General features: G+C 37.2%; 1 protein-coding gene across 1 annotated transcript; it reads left to right on the top strand.

Moving 5' to 3' along the window:
• Positions 1-4,782: 4,782 nt before the first annotated feature.
• Positions 4,783-10,565, top strand: LOC121413962 (metabotropic glutamate receptor 2-like). Its single transcript, XM_041606987.1, has 2 exons — positions 4,783-7,303; positions 7,637-10,565. The coding sequence occupies exons 1-2, from the start codon at positions 5,240-5,242 to the stop codon at positions 8,315-8,317; spliced, it is 2,745 nt and encodes a 914-aa protein (XP_041462921.1). The 5' UTR covers positions 4,783-5,239; the 3' UTR covers positions 8,318-10,565.
• The last annotated feature ends 9,842 nt before the right edge of the window (positions 10,566-20,407 follow it).

The following is a 20,407-nucleotide window of genomic DNA, read 5'->3' as shown; positions in this document are numbered from 1 at the left end:
AAATGCACCCCTTAACAAGTATTCGCGAGTGAAACCCTACCCTTAACAAGTATTGGAAACAAAACGATACTCTTGGCAATTATTCCCTGAAATGAACCCCTAAACAAGTACAGGAATGTTTTATTGTTACGGGTCCTTCGGTCGTCGGCTTTACCTTATTTGGTTTAGTACGACCCCACCTTCTACACCTCGCGCAAATCGGACTCTAAACACGAAGTGTTGGGGCAAAAAGGACATCCTTCATAAAAAATTTTAATTTTGTTTTATCATCCCCGCAAATTCGACCCTAAACACGTAATTTTCCTAGCGAAATAGATACCCTTTTTTCATTATTTTTGTGTTTTTGACACCCTTATCACGTTACGTACGTAACGTGCCCTATCGTGAAAAAGACATCCTTTTTACGTGTTTTTTTTTGGTCGCGCATGGTATCCACTCGTCAATGTAAGTGCCCCCCCCCCCCCGGGGACTCAACATGACTTGATTTCGTAGAATGCCATTGTCTCCTCACATATTCTCATTTTCGGCATGAAACTCTCTGACGGGTCTGGATCGGCATCGGAGATGGCCTGAAAATATACGGAAGAGATTGTCAACTTCCTATAGTACTGTGTATCCCTGTCAAAATGTAATTAAGAAATGTGCATGAGTTTGTACAGGATCCACAATGTCAATATGGGGATGAAAATGCTCACTTTGACCATGTACCCTTTAAATTAGGTCCATGCTTTGGCAGTTATTCTGTACGGATAATGCATAAAATTTTGCGTTCGCGTAATTGAAGTGGGGGACAATACACCGCGTGGTATTGAAAACATTTCATTAAATAATCCAAGTATAGCCTAGTATGCCGAAGATATTTTTATATAACAAATCTCTCCATTCGAAAATATGAAATATGGTATTTTGGTCTAACAGTGATTAGTTGGCTAGTCGGTCTAAACAATTAACTGTGCCAACCACCAGAGAAGTCAGCGGTGTTTAGATGAGAGGAGAGCCTCCATATGTTTTTTTTTCATTGCTACAGAACGTTTAGAAAATTGAGCCAAATTGAGTCAAACTTGACTTAGAAACATAAACATCTTTATAGTGTATATCACTTAAAGGTATTGTTTAACTTTGTGAGCAGCCGATTTAAAAAATTCTCAAACCAAGATGAAACATGTGTACAAGTGCATGTATTAGAACTAATAAACCCTGAAAACAACCATTATTGACAATGAAAAGCTAAAACTATATTAAGGCAAACCCCGATTTTGTAAATAGGCGTCTTATAGACACCTAAATAGTACACATAAGTGCATGGGATGAAATTAAGATGGTGTTTCCGGTCACTTTGTATTTCTTTTTTTTGAATAAGCACTAAATAATAATTTTCGAACGCAATTTTTTCTGGGCTTCATTTTTGTAACATATCACAGACACAGGTGACAAGTGTGACCTAGCTCAGATTTTGTTTAAAGTCAAACCAGTGTTAACCAATCACTTTCATCGATGATATGAATTTGCTTATTTAATGTGTAATATTTTTTGTCCATCTTTGAAGAGATATAGTTCTGTTGCGGTGTGTTGTGTCGTCATAAGGCCCATAACCGTGATAAATACGTTTTCTGGCAAGTTTCGGTACTGACAGCAAGTGGCTATAAATGAAAGGAAGCGTGAAAATGGGTACTATAAAAACGCTTCGATTCCTTAGGAAAAAAAGCAATTAAAATCAAAATGTGGCTTTTGTCGAAAGTTAGTGGAGTGGACAGCAGATCATCCAAAGATTTGCACCAGACGAACAATAGCAAATCATGTCTATCTTTTTCAAAGGATTGGAATTGGTGCATTGTATAATTTCCCTTAGGAAATGCGGAAGGTCAGAAGGGTGCATGGAAGACACTGCCATTCTGCGATTTTGTTTTGCAGTATACTTGCGCACCCGACGCGAGAGGGCAGTGGGAATGACGATAATATATGCTGTTTTGGGAGGCTTTGAATCAAATTTATATCTTGGACTTGTATTTCATACATACATATATACAGTATATATATATATATATATATATATATATAAAATTGGTCCAAATCGGATCACGTGATATTCAGCGAATTGCACCATTGCATATAAAATGCACTATCCTGCACTCTGACGTCATACCAAATGTACTATCCTGCACTCTGACGTCAGAGTGCAGGATAGTGCGATGTCTGAAATTATCTAGAATTTAGATGAAATTATAGCATTCAGGGCAACTCAATAGCATGGGGAGGAAGGGGGTCGTTATAAATCAAACAATGCACGCATTCTTGTGCATAGGACCTAAATAATGAACTCTGTGCTCGACTCGCCAAATTATGCCGCACTCGGTCCTGCGGACTTCGATGCGGTACATCCATTGTCCATTGGCTCTTCTCGCGAATGATTCATAATTTGGCCTTGTATGCGCTTATTTGTATACTATCGCATGGTTATCATGTACAGCTCTAGCTGCACAAGAGGGAGACATGACTTGTGTCGCCTAATCCCGATCGAACCCATGCAGGATCCGCGGTTTTTCCAACTCGTCTATCATTTGGTCTATCATCAATTTGTCCACTATCCATATGGTCTAACTGCCAATTCGTCCACTCACCATGTCGTCTAATAACCAGTTGGTCCAATAGCCATTTAGTCCATATACCATTCGGCTTAATTGGACTAAGTTTTAATTCATATTAGTCCAACTGGTTATAAGACGAAATAGTCATGGACGAAATGGGGATTAGACGAATCAATCATTTGACCAAATGGCTTTTAGACGAAATGTTGATGGACGGAATGGCATGACTACATAAAAAACGACCATGCGGTGAGTGGACAAGTTGGCAATAGACGAAATGGCAATTTACCGGATCAGCGACGGCAATCATGGGGATATATACCCAGACACCCCCCCCCCTCCAAAAAAAAAACGAATGATACTATTCTTTATACTCCATTACATCGAATGCAATGTATCCATTTCATTGATCAATGACTAATGATGGAAACTTCCCTGATCATATTATGCATGACTGAAATTCAATGTTAAGAGGATCATTCATTTTACATGTTCAAACATTATTTCGGCTGGGTGCACATCTTTGATGGACCTTTAGGGAAGCGTTTAAGTAGATCATCATTTTTAGTATTAAAGTAGTATAAAAAACAGGAGTAACCAAATTGCAGCAGAGTGTATTTATATATATATATATATATATATATACATATATAATACATAATATACATATATATATATGCTGCGCTATACACATTTATCATCATATTATTATCATTATCATACTGTTGTGAAAATGTATAGAATATAATAATGCGTCAACTTCAGTCAAGAGTTTTCTTTCTCCTTGTCATTTATTATCTAAATCTAAATTTAGTAGCTTTCCAACAATAATCCACTAGCCCAGTATACAGTTTATACGACTAGTCTTCATCGAATATAATACTTCACACTTTCTTCAAAGATTACTTTATCTCGACGAAAAACGCAACATGTGGCGTGTTTAATAACTAGAAAATAAATGACGTCCACAATCAACCTTTGGGATCAATATTTACGACTATCACCCTGGCAACCAAGTTATTAATCTTTCCTAAGTGGAAGTAGTTAGGAATGTTCTCCATACCGCTCTGTAGAATTCTGTCCTTACCCTTATAAAATAGAAGTGATGTTCATCAAATAGTCTTCATATGATCTCCATCATTTTATAAAGCATATACTTCAACTGTATCCCGATTGCTTACTTAAGAGTAATATAAATTATAGCCGTAAAGCTAGTCGGCTGTTTGATGTACAGTTATTGTTGGTTCAATTGCAATTATTGGATGAGGGTGATTTTTCACACCCGGTAATAAATGAGTGGAAGGGTTGTGTTAAGAGGGGTTCATCAAACCTTGCGAGCTTTTTTTATTGCTAATCATAATCATCTTTTCAATTCATTAGACATTATATTATCCGTATGGTTTTCTTCTCAGAGTAAGCATGGTAAGGAGTCATTTGCAATATGTGGGATTTCGACAACATAAAGAAGAAAAAAGTTAACTTGCGTAAAATGAGTTATGATCATATTAGGCCTATTTGCTGTAATCTTCTTTTGCCAAATCTTTTCGTAGACAATCAAGAAATAGATACAATTTAATATATCAATATTAATACTTGTTTGAATGATACTGCAGTGATAGTAGTCGTCATAATAATAATAATGATGATGATGATGATGATGACGATGATATTTTTTTTAAACCCACATGGGCATTTATTATATACATAATTGAACATTCGAAGTCACATCACATGTTAACATATTTCTTTTTCAAACAAATATTCCAAATTAAATTCTCGACAATCTTTTCCTGTTTTGTTTCATATAAGTATACATTTGTAGATGCACCAAAAAGCAATTGTAAGAAATAAATCTCGTCCGGTTTCTTTGTGGGCTTTAAGTAAATGCAATTCTGTTATTGGTCAACGTTGTATTCCAACTTAGCTATTGTTGTCAAATAAGAAAAGAATCTCTTATCTCTTATGACGATGATAATAATAATCATGATGATGATGATGATAATAATCCATTTTGAGAGACTTTGAAGAGAGGTATATTTTGAATAAGTAACATTTATTAAGAGCTGTTTAAATTTGTAATTTATTGTTTTAAAGGGATTTGGAAGGTTGTTCTATAAAACTAGGTCGGCGTGGTCTAATGAATGTTCACCATGTTTTTTTTCCTCTTTTTTTCCTCTCGAGTACAGTTCTGTCTGAAAGTAGTTATTTTATTAGAATACTATGAATCGTGTTATTAATCGTGTTATTAATTAATATGAATCGTGTTATTAATCTTATAAAACTTCTTAATCTACGGTTTTTTTCTGTGTCATTTCCTTTCAGAAACAGAGAAACCATAACGAGCAATCTATCAGCAATTTTCACGTGAAGAGGACAACTGGAGTATGGTAACCATGGTAACGGGATGGCACAGCGGATGACATCCATGTGACACATACAAAATTAGTTGGTTATTTTTTGTACACTCATAAATATGGACATCGACCTTGGTGGAACTGAGTGAAGAACTTCATATGGTACGAATCGTGTCGGAGAAACATACCCTTCTTAAAATAGCAAAACATTATTTCAAATATGTCAAATGGATTTGAAAATAACCAAGTAATCATAAATAATGACTTTTGAACAAGCACTTTCTGAGACTTGTGCGCAGCATGGAACTGCAATTGGTGGCCTTGGTCTGGATGATGTGGACATTCTTCGATGTTTCAGGTGACCATGTCAATCACCATGATATCACGTACAGGAAGGATGGTGATCTCATTATTGGCGGGTTGTTCCCAGTCCATGAGACGGGTACATCGGGACAGAGGTGCGGCCAACTCCGGGAGACAGAGACATTGCATCGGTTGGAAGCCATGGCGTGGGCCATAAATGACTTCAACAACCGATCAGACATACTGCCTGGGGTTCAGCTTGGCTTCGAGATCAGGGACACCTGTTCCGATGTCTCCATGACGCAAATTGGTGCCTTGAAATTCCTTCCGTCAGAGTTCACCCGCGATGACGTCTGTCCCGTGCAGACCAACCAGAACATGTCCGAAGGTAGCCCAATCATAGGTGTAGTGGGAACGGAGATGAGCAAAACAACGATGTCCGCAGCTCAGCTTCTTGGTTTAAATCACATTCCTGTTGTTAGTTATTACGCAACAAGCGATGATCTATCCGACATGATAGAGTTTCCGTATTTCTTGAGAGTAGTCCCACCTGATAGACTTCAGGTTCAGGCGATGTTAGAGATCATCCGGACACATGGATGGTCGTATATATATCTTTTGTATTCTGATGACAACTATGGGACAAACGCTTACCAAGAGATTGTACGCGGTGCAGATGACATCGGCGTCTGTCTCGCAGAAGCTTTTGAAATTGGACCTCACTTGACAGAGGAAGACTTTGATGATATTGTCTTGGACATGCAGATGAGACCACAAGCAAAGGTCGTGATCCTCTTTATACATGTTGAACATGCTAACAGCTTTCTTGCCGCAGTGAGGAGAATTGGAGCAGTTGGTGAATATCAGATTTTAGGAAGTGATGGATGGGGAATGAGTATAGGGGAAATTGAGCCGTTGAATAGAAGGGGAGCTCTCGGGTCACTCAAAACTCATCTTTTCTCGGCTCACGTGCAGGAGTTTGAAGACCATTTCCTGAAACTGACGCCGTCAAATTCACCCGAGAATCCATGGTTTGGAGACTACTGGAATTCCAGTAGGAACTGTTCGTTAATCAAGCATGGGGCATCATGCCTCTCAAGCCCAGGTTTTAGTGCTGGAAGTGCGGTATCTTTAGTGATAGATGCAGTTACCACCTTGGCTCTGGGTCTTTCTGAAATGCACAATGACCTATGTGAAGGCCAGCCTGGGATCTGCCAAGCAATGATGCCGTTGGATACCGCACTTCTCTTTGACTACATGACTAACCAATCATTTAAGGGTCAGTCAGGTTATGTGATCTTTGACAGTGGTGGCGATGCCATCGGTCGCTATGTCATTGACAATATTCAGGTCAAAGACGGCAACTATGAGTTGGTGATGGTTGGTCTATGGAATGCAATCCGGGGAAACTTACTGTTGATGAACGACTCCGATGTGATCTGGGGACCAGATGATCATCGCATGAACGGGACTGCACCAATGTCGTACTGTAGCGATCCCTGCGGCATTGGTCAAATATACATCCCTCGAGAAAACTTCTGCTGCTGGTCATGCTTGAATTGCTCTGAGGATGAGATCACTATTCTGAATCAGACAGTTTGTATGGAATGCGCCAAAAGTGCTGCTCCTGATGATAAACGCCTAAGCTGCATTCCCGTAGAAGCCAAGTACATCCTATGGAATAACCCGTTGGCGATCATGTTGACAGTTTTAGCGGTGGGCGGACTTTGTCTGGTTTCGATGGTGCTCTACTTGTACGTCCGCAATAGACAGAACTTATTAATCAAAGCCTCCAGTCGCGAACTATGTAGTATCATTCTAGTTGGGATTTATCTCTCTTACATTCTGGTCTTTATTCTAATCGCTAAGCCGACTTTCGGCTTCTGTCTCGTCTCTCGCATGATGCTCATGCTTTCCTTTACAATCATCTACGCGCCTATATTGACGAGAGTCAACCGGATATACCGAATCTTTGATCGAGCCCAAAGGTCGGTTAGGAGACCTGGTTGCATCAGCCCGACATCCCAGGCAACCATTGCCGTCATCCTTATTGGCATCCAGGTTAGTGACTAGTATAAATTCATATCGATATGATGAGAAGGTAAATGTCTATGGAAAATTTATTGGCACCAATGATCTTAATCAACAGATTTTCCAAGCTACCATATTTCAGATAAAATGAATAGTCCAAATGGGGTCTCGGTTATCAAATTATTCTGGCTGTCCAATATAAGATTTTTTTTCCTATAACTCTACCATGTCATGCCTATCGCACATGCTTGCAAGAAACTTAACAGACTAAAATTCATTTCATAATAATGATAATAAAAAATAAATTAATAATAATAACCATCCGTCCCTCTCTCGTTCTGTCTCTCTCTCTCTCTTCATCAGGTTCTGGTGAATACTGTATGGTTGATCATCGTACCCCCTGCAGCTATCGAGGAGGTGGTTGCCCCACAACAAGTTGAACTCATATGCAATTTTTCAAGCGAAGAGATCATCACCTCGCTCAGCTACAACTTCATCCTGATCACCCTGTGCAGCAGCTACGCCTTCCTGACGCGCAAGGTGCCCAACAACTACAACGAGTCTCGGTTCATCGGCCTCTGCGTCTACACGGTTCTCGTTATCTGGATCGGTTTCATATCCAGTTACTTCGCAATCAACGATTCCAAACTCAAGGTCGTCGTCCTCTCTCTTGCCATGATCTGCAACGGGACCATCACTCTCTGTTTCATGTTCCTGTCCAAGCTTTACGCTATCTATTTCGAGAAGGAGGTCATCATAAACCCTACAACCTACGACGGATCCGCCAGAGGTGCCACGACTGGAGAGACCAGTGAGGGCAAGCAAGATATCGATGTCCACGTCGAGGAAGGGGTCGGTTGCGGAGACGAGAAAAGAGGGATCTCCAAATTTCGGAAGGCGAAAGTTCGGCCATCGGGAGAGGGCATCCAGGCAAAGAAGTCTTACGGCGTAGCGTCGAATGAGAAAACTGCAAAAGGACGTCTGAATTCACCTCGAGAGGACAGGTGCTCAACTATATCCGGATCAGAAAGCAGCTGCAGCTGACTATAGCGCAACAAAGGATAATTCGTTGACATAAAATAGCCGTGGCGATGGTTGAATTCTTACACGATGAGGTAGATTGAAATAGGGAAGTTCTTTTTCGGTGTTAGATGAATAGGGAAATAGACGGAAGTAGAGCACAAATAAACACAAAATAATTATCCCGACGTCAGAATAAAAGTACTTGATGAAGGCCTTCGACTGAAACCTCAGAACAATGTCTTGTCTCCCATACTGTTTATAGTTCTGGTTTATCTGTCTTTTTTCTAACACTATAGCTAATCTCATTGCCTTAATTCCTTGCCCATGTTGTAGCTAATAGATTAAAATCTAGAAAAAAAAATGTGGCAATAGCTATATGAGCTGTAGAAATGAATTGGAATTTTACGTTTTGTTTTCTTAATGATTATTCTATGTGCACTTTGACTCCATCAAAAAGTTCATTCCACATGATATTAATGAATATGAATGAATGAGGTCATGAGCAATCACATGGGAAGATTTATATACATGCGTTATGATAGTAATGAAAACGATGATGATGATTTTTTTTTACAGCTACACAAATTCTGGTCAATAAAAGCATTTATATTTATTTTGATAAAAGAGCACAGTCGATTTGCTGCCTTGCCCATGGGCATAGGAGCCGTGGCCGGGGATCGAATCTCAGAGTTTCATAGGTCTTGCCAGGCGCCTTAGACCACTCGGCCACGGTACCTTCAACATGATGATGCTGATAAGGATAACGATAGTTACGATGAACTTGCCGATAGTTTTGTTGTCTTTTGACATGGAGTAACATGGTCATCATCAGATTCATCACCATGATCGTCATCACCATCATCAATATCGACCAACACCATCATGGTATCACTACCACTTCCCCAACGGCTAGAAACATCACCACCCTCTTTCTTTTTCATCACAATATTCATCGCCGACACCACCATCATCGTCGTCATCATCATTATCGTCAAAATAATCTTCTTCACTCGCACCATCATTATTGTCATCACCGTTGTCGTCATCGCCATCAATTCCTCAAAAAACACCATTATCACAACCACAACCACCACACCATCAGAAGTATCGATACATTTTGTCCCATTAAACTGGTTGATTTGATTGAACATTGCACATGACCCCCCAAAGGACACTGTCACGACGGCCTTGAATTGTCTATTTTTATACACTTGAAAATTTTATCTCATTTTGTATATAATCATATCATGCACTGATGTTCACTTGTATAACGTGAGGTAGGAAAAGACTGTAAAGATGTACAAGTTCATGAAAATCAAAACGAAATAAAAAAAAAGAGAGAAAATGAATATTAATTAGTTTTGGAAGCCTATAAGCATGAAACATTGAGGTTTCCGACCAAACGTCTTGGTTTTTATTATGATTGTTACAAGAAAGTTGAGGTTTGAAATCGTGACTCTATCCAAGGATAGTCGGGCCAGACATGGTTTGGAAGATGCTCAGCTCGACTGTTTGAGTGGCATGAATTCCCGTGATCATCCAATTATGCTGCTTGTGGTGGCATGCATAACTTGCAAATGAAACGAGAAATTTCACCACTGATCTGGAGTATCAGGCATAATACCTCGTGTAGGGCCTATGGCATTGTCCTGGTGATATTTCTGTGATGTGAATAATTCATCAAATTGGGGGAGATTTCTACTCCTTGGGGCCTATGCAAAGTGAAAATACTGCAATAACGGACTCACAAATACATGCTATATGATATTAAGGGGGGTAAATAATTAAAAACTTCAAAATGGTTATTTCATGAGAAGTGTCCGATACGCTAATTCCTCCAATACACTATACAGTGCGTATCAATAAAAAGTTTATACTTCGAGTCCTGGGAATTGAGAAATATAGGGTACCCTACATCATGAGGGTAATTTTTTCACATGTATTCTTAGGTCTGGGTCTCATCTCTCAAATGAAAATAAAAATTTTGACAGAATGTTGCACTTGAGTGAGCACTGTCCATTTTTGTAAATCTCGCATAAATCGGTTTGCGCAGAAATGCTAATTTTCACGCTGTGTCAAGGAAAAAATGCGTAAACCAACTGACCGTTTGGTACCTTATTCATCCATATCTTTTGCATTTCTAACGAATTGAAATAGAACAGGTAACATTTAAATGTTTTGTAACAACTTTGCCACCCAAATTAACATTTTAATCCTTGGTAAGCACAACCTTTACCCTTTTTTGTGCCAGGTGGATCAGAGAACACAACTAAATGTAAAAAAAAAATATATTACAGACATCTCCGGCATTCTTTCACCATGTTATTATCATTTAAAGTGCGTTAAACTTTACATTTCATATTTCATTTAATACCTGTTTCTCCACACTTTTCCGAAGCTTGACAATGACAAACAAACCTAAAATCAAGCCTAAGCCATTTCATGTGAATCACAGCTTGGTGTGAAGGGTATCATTACGATGGCCGCGGTGTGGGGGGGAGAGGGGGGGGGCACAATTGCGCTCTATGAAGTGTTCTGGGCAAGGAAACAAGTTAAAAGGCGAAAAATATCTTCAAATCAATATTTCTTGTAAAATTCCATGTGTTCTTCATGATTAACATCTACTTTTATTCATAATTGTTTCAAAGTTCTGCACAAATCATTTTTCACGAACTTTTTAAACGTAAGTGGTGCTCACCCAAGCGACAATATTTTTCGACAATCGGATATCTGTACCAATGTTTAAATGTGGAAAAACTTAAGGATATTACAAATACAGAATTTTACAGCATTGTTTGTAAGTGTAAACTTTTTCTTGATACGCACTGTATAGCTAGATAGTGGGCAACAAATCTCATCATGCTTTATTTGATTTTGTCACTCCTTTACCACAGTTGATATTTTCTATGAAGACAATAAATGTTGAATAGGTTAAATTTGTGTCTCGTCAATATTTCCAAGAAGGGGTATTTGAAGACCACATCACGTCTTCATTGAAGTGTTATTTGAAGGTCTTGGATGTGAGGGAAAAGTACGGTTGGCTTCAGAGAGGAGACAGAGAAATGGCGATATAGATGGGCAGGGAGAGATGGAAAAAGAGAGAGGATAGGAGGGTAGACGAGGAAGAGGAAAGAACACAAAGATTAGCGATCAATCGCTAAATGAACTGACCAATCAATATCAATGTTACAGGCGCATTGGTTTAAAATACTGACCAGGGACCAATCAGTGCAGTTCTTTCATACTTGCAATCCATCGCAAACCTTTGTGTTACGGAGCCCAAGAGAGACGTGGGTGAAGAGGGGAGAAAGGGAGGTATGAGAGACTGACGGAAATGACAGTGGTTGACGTGGATGAAGGCGGACAGCCAGATATTCCTGGGAGGGACGTTGATGAAGACAGCATGTCCCCGAGAAGCGGGGGTGCTGAAGCAACCTTAGGGGTTCTTGCGTGTATTATTCTCCATAGACAGCACCCCCATATTTTCTGGAAGATGCGTAAAGATATAACCAAAATGATCTTCATTTTATAGTGAAACTTTTTTTTTTTTTTTTTGGGGGGGGGGGGCTTTCCAAATTTCTCGGGACCAATTTGATATCAATTTTGTAGGGAAAACCCTTGGGGGGCTTTTCAATTTTACTTCAGCACCCCACTCAAAAAAAATCGTTCCTAGACCTGGAAGACAGTAAGCGTGGTAAGAGGGAGAGAAGGTACAAGAGGCAGATAGACAGCAGAAGACAATGAGAGAAGTGGATGATGACAGATTTGAGAGAGAGAGGTGGTAAAAGAGGTAGAAAGATGGAAAAGGACAATGAGCACAATAGAGAGTGAGTATACGAGACAGACAGGCAGGGAAGAAGAGAGAGAGAGATGTACACAGAAGTCATTGGTGTAAAGGATGGGGAAGAGAGAATGGAGAAAGGTGAAAGATGGGGACGAGAGAAGGTATAAGAAAGAAAGATAAAGCAAGTAAATGATCGAGAGGAAAAAAGAAAGTCGAGGGAGAGAGGCAGGAGAAAAGGAAAACCTACAGAGGAAGAGGAGACTGGTTATGAATAGCATTTGATGATACTCCAGGCTGAAGATATCAACAAATAGAGTAAAGTTCACACAGCAACCATGCAATTAACGGCTCTGCTCCACAGTACAATATTAATCTAATCAACAAATACACTCCTTTCAGGTCCCTACGTTCTTCCAACTCTGGTTCCCTAGTTATTCCTAGGTCCGTTAAGACATGGGGGGGGGGCTTTTGCTCACGCTGGCCCTGTTCTCTGGAATGATCTTCCCCTGGTTATCTGTGAATGCACTTCCATTGACACATTTAAATGTTTTAAGACTCGTCTATTTAATGCTTCCGACTCTTAATTGTTCCTGAATCTATTTCTAATATATTTGTACTCTTTCTCTGTCTTTCTTTCTTCTTTCTTTCTTTCTTTCTTTCCTTCCTTCCTTTCTTTCTTTCTTTCTTTCTTTCACTGCGCCTTGGGCATATATTATTATCATTATCAAAATGCTGAAAATTTGATCAAAATCGGAAAACAAATGTCAAAGTTATTGAATTGTAAAATTTTACATTATTTATGGCATATCCCCACTTCTTCTTTTGTATTTTATTATATGAAATTAGGTTTATTCAAAATTATTCTACCAAGAACTAAAACAATTGGATTGACAAATGATTAAGTTCATTAGTTATTCATTTCTGTAAATTATTCCATTATAATGAAGACACATCATTTATACATGAAAAAATATGAAACAAATATGATTTCATGTAATAACATAAGAAAAAGGAAAGTGCGGATGTGATGTCACGTAATAAATATTCATGACGACGTGCATATAACTGTTTTCACAAAATAAGTAAAAACTAAACTGTAAAATTCAATAACTTTTTTATTTGTTATCCGATTTTGATGAAATTTTCAGCATTTTGCTCTGTGAATTTTATACTCTATTTATTTAGATAAAGATATTCTCAGCCTCGAGCATCCCTTTAAAGGGGGTACTCCAGGCTGAAAATAACATGAATTAAACAAAAAAGGAAAAAAAAACAGACAACACTGAAAATCGCATCAAGATCGCACAAGGAATAACAAAGTTAGACATTAAAGATGTGCATTATTTCGGTTAAACAGTTTAATGTCTTCATGAATATTAAATGAGCAAACTGATGTCACATCTCCATTTGTTCTTTTGTATTTTATTACATTAAATTAAGTTCATTCAAATTTCGTTTTCTAAGAACTAAAATAAAGTGGATCGGCAACTGATTTAAAGCATTAGAAATTCATTGCTGCACCTACATGTAATCTCATGAAAAGGGAGACTTATTATACACACTTTTTATGAAAATATGAAAGTTTCATGTAATAACATCCGAAAAAGGAAAGTAGAGATGTGATATCATCAGCCCACCTAATGAATATTCACGAAGATAACTGTTTTCACAAAACATTCAAATTCAATAACTTCGTCACTTATCAGGTTTTGATGAAATTTTCAGCATATTGCTCGGTGAATTTGGGTCTATTTATCAAAATATGATAATTTTAAGCCTGGAATAACCATTTTATTAAAGGTAAGAAACACAGAACCTGTGCCCGATCTCGTTCCTAATGCGGAATCATTCTTTCACTACTTTACTCTTCCCTTCCGATCTCACTCCAAATAACTCCCACAATCCTTATTCACCCCAGCCCACTTTCTTTCCTTTTTCTTCTTTTAGCTGTATATTCTCCTTTCATATAGTAAGGTAACCTTGGCCTATATGATGTACTAACATACGAATCCCTCTTACATTATAATCAGGTTACAATGAGAAGCAACTACCAAAGCTATGATCTTTTAATGGGTGTGCGTACAATTTCGTTTCAGAAACCTTTCAGAATATTTGAACCATACATACAATTTTATTTTTTCTGCCTATGATTCCATTTCTTAAGAAATACTTTTGATATTGATTTTTTAATGTTTTCTTACGAGAAAAGGAATGTGCAGGGGAGAGTAAAATGCAGAGATATTGATTGAACTTTAGTAACGGGGCTATGTCATAGTAAGGCCTATGATTCCAACTCAGGGAAAGTTCAAGGATTTCAGAATGGGAGAGGTCGGCAGACCTTTTTTTTAACCAACACTAGGGCCCGTATTCTGAAGTCGGGTTTAACTTAAACTCAGGTTTAAAGTTGTGGTTTAAGTATGGGAAGCCAAAAGTATCAAATTTTTTATTAAGTTGTATGTTTCTTATGTTTACTGTGCTCTTTCCTGATTCATCGATGGTGAAGACAATCATCTATTTATACTTCCTACACAATTATGAATGATTTGAGAGCCGAATGAGCTGAAATATGATATCTCTACTGTTAGTGATTATGTAACAATTGGCTGGCCATACTTAAACCACAACTTTAAACCTGAGTTTAAGCTAAACCCGACTTCAGAATACGGGCCTAGAAGTCTAGAAACATTTTCACGTTTTCTCTCTCAAAACAAAAATTGACAAGAGGGCCAAGAACCATTTTCACACACACACACACAAGGCTTCCTCTCAGCTTTTCAAGAAGGTGGGGTTCTATACCCACACAAGGTACTACTTCAGATGTTGTTTGAAGGTTTGCATGGTGGCATGTACAATTGCTGATGTGGTTTACGGTACACCATGTGGAGTGTTACAGAAACAGTGGATAGAAGAGAAGAAATGGATAGGCGAGAAAGTGGAGATTTGAGAGTAGAGTATTCTTTCTTGAAAGTAGACCTGAAAAGGACTGTAAACCAGAAGGAATGTTGAGTGAGAACAGCTTGAGTAGTAGAGCTGATGAGGAGATGCTGGCTTGAGTCGGCGAGTAGAGATGATGAGTAGTAGAGAGACTCGACGTTTCGGACAGGTTGACTGTCCGTCTTCAGGAGACTGTTTCTATAACACTCCACATGGTGTACCTAAACCACATCAGCAAAGGTACTACTTGTCTATAAGGTTGTATTAAAAAAACGTTTTTCATAAAAAACACGTTTTTTATTGTTATAAAACAGGTTTTTCCCAACAAAGGATATAATTTTCTGTAATTCAATTAAACTATACACCTAGTACAGTATGATTTAAGCTTTTAATGTTTTAAAGAAGAGAAGATTCCAATTTTGGTAATGAATTTCCAAAAGAAAAGTTCATATTTCCCCCAAATTACCAAAAAGTACTTGGAATTGACATTTTATTCCTAATGCATGTACATAATAAAGGCATTTATATAGCGCCATCCATTCCGAGGCGCATTGTTTATTATACATATACGGGACTACATATACATGTACATGTATAGTCCCGATGTATATTGAGTCTTGTCAACCTAGGGAGGGGGGGGGAGAAGAATTTGTACAATGGAAGAAATTGAAATACATTAATTTATGGGGTTTCAAAGCTCAATTTCATTAAATCAATATGCTTTATTTCATTTGAATCAATTATGCTAAGTTTAGTGCATGAAATACCAATTGAGTTCAATCTATAAATAAAGCCCTGAAACTGCTTACTTTTATAATTGAGGAATTCTGATCAAATGCATATTTAAAAAAAATCAGTACCGGAATAAAATGTTTGTTTTTTTTACTTTTTAAAATAACATTTCTTAAGCACAGTTTTTTTTACATTTTTAAAATAATAATTTAAAGGAAATTATTGGCAATAATTTGCCAATCATTAACAAAAAGTAAAAATAATGATACAGATACAAATTTTGGCAAGAACTCACATTGGGTTTATACATGAAATCAAGTATTTTTAGCAATTCGGGGTCCAATATGCACTTGTGGTGTAATATCTTAACCACATACCCATACATGCATCCCAAAAATAGTCTTGAACGAAATGGCGTGGCCCTGTTGTGTTTATGGATTTATCATATAAATTTTTGAGGGGGCTCATGAAGGTCCCCTGGGATTGTAAGGGTTAAGGTAAGCTAGCTGATTATCTTATAATGTACTTTTCTTCATCTTTACGAAGCACAAAGTTTCACCTGCTTTCGTGTGTACCTCAAGAGTACGATGTCAGTTTTAGTCTATTTGTAAAATATAATTGTGCTTGTGCAACACTTCCATTTCATTCAAGTACTACTACATCTATACATGTATTTGACCTCATTTTAAATAGTGTTTCTTTCCCTGTCCAAACAAAAAGTGAGCACAACACTCAGATATGTTTGTTAACTTAAAACGAGAATATTCTTAATATGGATTGATGTGCATAATTGAACATGGAGGAAAGGAACATGACAAAGCAATGGAGAAAGGGAGAATAAAGGGGGAAAGAGAAAGAGGAGAAAAGGAGTGGTGTTGATAAAGAGTTTTAGTTTTAGTTAGAAGTAAATAATACACCACTTAAGAAATAAAAGTATATAAAAAAAACCTTTCATCTAAAATCACATCCATGCAAATTTATAACACACAAGTCTGTGCGGTGTTCTAAAACACGTTTTTTTTTTTTTTAAATAATAAAGGGTGTTTTAAAACTCGTTTTAAAATATGTTGTAAAACACACCGTTTAAAACGCACCAACCCTGCTTGTGTACAACTTTGTGCCAAAACATGAATGATCTGCTTTAATACTGAGAAAATATTTTGTCCCCCCCCCCCACAACTCACTCCGACTCATATTCTTGTTGACCCACTTTTTTTTCAATATGTAGGCTACACATCACCTCCTTTTTCAAAGAAGCTTGTACATGTATATCCACCATTTCTTTTCTCTTACTCTACTCTTCGATATCTTCCAGGTTTTTTTTTCTTCAAAATAATCAACATGCTTCTTGATCTAAACGGGACGCAACTGACGTCTCTGATCTAAATAGAGTACCCCGCTATTCACATCCTCTGTATCACAATTCTTTTCCATAGAGAAAGATTATTTTCACAAATGGTGCTCAATGTGTATAAACCCCCTGCACTTTCAAATGCTAATTATAAATTAGGCAACAACCTCTCTGTATGAAGTTACAGGTGGGCGTTTCATAAAGCTGTTCGTAGTTAAGAGCGACTTTAGGAACGCCTGGCGATCCTTTCTTGTGGTAAATGGTATATTCATTGGCGATGGTTTAGCGCGATAGAAAGGTTCACCAGTCGTTCTTAAAGTCGCTCTTATCTTACGAACAGCTTTATGAAATGGCCCCCTGATCTAATAAGATCTAAGGTGAAATGTACTTTGCATAATGTTATCTAATTTATAGTTATTACCATTAATGACAGAATGATACAGTATACACATGTTTTCAAATACGTTATACTTATTTTATTAGAACAAAAAAAATACATATATATAGCAAATATATTTTTGACACTTTGTATAACTCTATAAAAACTACGAAATACAGTACATCGATATTTTCTTCTAATCTTATTGTATAATATATCAGTGATTCAGTACTAAATGTATGCTAAGGCAATGTCAACTTTTGGATATTTCATATAGAATTTATACATCAATCAAAGAGCAATATGCTGAACGTCTTTTAATAGCATGGTTATCTTACGAATAGTATTATTAAATCCTCCCTATAAAATATCTCATCTGCAAATTTCGAAATCGGGTATGGATTTGGCAACTTTCATCAGTTTTTCAACCCATTGACCTATATGTGGGTTAGTAACTTGATTATTATTTTTTAATTAATTCTCTGGCGATTCTTAGAGGGGAAAAATGGACAAGCTATAATATTTCCTAGTTTCAAGCAGTGATAACCTTGTTCACAAAGAAGGCATGCCAAAGTTCAAAAGGCCATATGTTCAATAGTATCACCAAGCCAATAAGATATTTAAATCACATTATTGTTAATAATTTCCCAAACTAGTAAATTTTTAATCTGTGTCAATAATATTTACAGAAGTAACTTTCACTGCGCCATGGGCAATCTGCATATTGGATTTGGCGCATTACAAATCACATATATTATTATCATTATCATTGATTAATTGAAACATCCAGTATGTATTGTTGCATTTATCATGATTCTTGTTTGTTCTTCTGGCAAAAAGTGATTGAAAGTCGGGATATCAAGTATATCATGTTTACGATTGTTCCGCATTGAGGCAGCCGAAGTGTAGTAATATCGTTTTCCTGAAATCTTACAAGTGATAACTACCATCCCCTCTCCGGTTTGATATAACTGAAAAGCCTGAAAGGGTCTGCAATAAAAAAAGCTCCTCAAAAAAAAAAAAAAACATGGCCTGCACCGCCAGTTGTACTTTACCAAGAAACAAATAACAATTTTGTTGGTAATATCAGGATCACAAAATTGTGAGCTATGCATTTTCACAATTTAGGGTGCATTGCACTATCGAACACCTCCAGAGTTAATTAAAATATATGTAGTATTGTATCATTTTTGTTGTTGCAAATCCTATTTAACCCTATCTAGGCCGGGGTATTATTAGAGTTCATATGGCCGGGGTGGGGGGCCTCCCAGGCCCCCCCTAAGATCTCGGCCGTCGACCGCGCGATTGCGCCGAAAATTGGCAAGCAGGTTGCCTGGGACATAATCTACAAGATTGTATAGTAATTTATTTCATGCGAATCGCTATTAAGTGATTATGCTAATTTATGGTTAATTAGTATGCGAAATCATACTTTTTTCCTCTAACTCCCTAAATAAAGCTCCAAATGTACTAATTTTTGGTATAGAAACTCTTTGTGGTGTTCTTAGCAAGTGTAAATGAAAAAAATTGCGATATCAAATAATTTTCTTATGTATTTTATTGTTTATTGTAATTTCTTATGTATTTCTTTGTTTTTTGACCTTTTGTTTTTCATTGTTTTTTTCATTGAAATTTCTTGGTGACTCTTCTGTGATCATAAAAAGCATAAAATAAATACATTTAGACCAGCAAAACTAAAAATAATCATACATTTATGAATTTTGGTTGAAAACACAATTTGCATTGACTTTGTACACGAAATCATGTTTTTGAGCAATTTTTGGTCTGACGTGCACTTACATAATGTTGCGTAATTTCGGAACCACGTACCCGGGTGATGCAAAGTTGGTCTCAAAAGTTGCGCAAGACTTGAAAGTAAATATTCAGCGAGCGGCACGGTCAAAAAATTTCGCGCGGCGAAAAATATTGCGTGATTCGTTGAGGGGGGGCCTCCGAGGCCCCCCCCCCGGCCTAGATAGGGTTAAAGTTAAGATATTAAGTATGTCAGATATATATACATTTGCTTCACAATGGGGCAGTCAACTTGAAGTGATATCATTTTCCTAAAAGCTTAAATAACAATAACTACCAGTCCTCCAGTTTTGTTGTAAAATACAATGGAACTGAAAGAGCTTGTCATTAACAGTTTGACAAATAAAAAAAACAAATGAATTGCAGCTACTTGAAGTACTTTACCTTGAAACAAACAACAATCTTGTTCTTGTCAGGATCACAAAAATTATGAGCAATACATATGCAAAAATCACCTGGAATTTCTAGAACCCAATCTCATAATGACTAAAAAGGATATTTTTTTAAATAGTTGATATTTTCACAGGATTATTTTCTTTATTTAATATGAGTTATTATATCATCGATGAAATTTACAGTGCCAGAATAATGTGATCTCAGTTATCAAATACTACCCACTATGGTCCACCTCCATCATCACCATATTCATCATCATCATCACTAATTCGGCCAGTCAACCTTCCGGTAGTCAATACTCGACAGACACATAACATAGAGTGCCTGTAGATTCAATTGTATTGATTGCATTCGCGCTCTAAATCTCATGCTGTGCATTGGTACATAATTTTAATTTTGTATTCAAAGTAGATTACCTTGACTTTATGTTAGGCCAGATCCCCCATGACCATAATCCTCCAGCAATGAGTGTCATAATACACAGGACAATGATGTGACATTGATATGTTATTGAATACCCAATGGGTGGGAGTACAGGGGATAGAGGTAAAACATGCTCTACATAATATGGAATTTTACAAGCGATTGGAATACAAAAGGAAAACAGGTTTGGGGAAACATGCAATAAACCTGATATCTGCATGATAAAAGGCTTTAATGTATTTTATTAATAGGAGACATCTCCAGGTAATAATTACATTACATGACATGACTCCATTGAGA

This window comes from Lytechinus variegatus, chromosome 4, assembly GCF_018143015.1.
Source record: "Lytechinus variegatus isolate NC3 chromosome 4, Lvar_3.0, whole genome shotgun sequence".
NCBI classification, from domain to species: Eukaryota; Metazoa; Echinodermata; class Echinoidea; order Temnopleuroida; family Toxopneustidae; genus Lytechinus; species Lytechinus variegatus.
The sequence above is the reverse complement of the archived record's forward strand: the minus strand, read 5'-3'. Positions and strand labels throughout refer to the sequence as shown.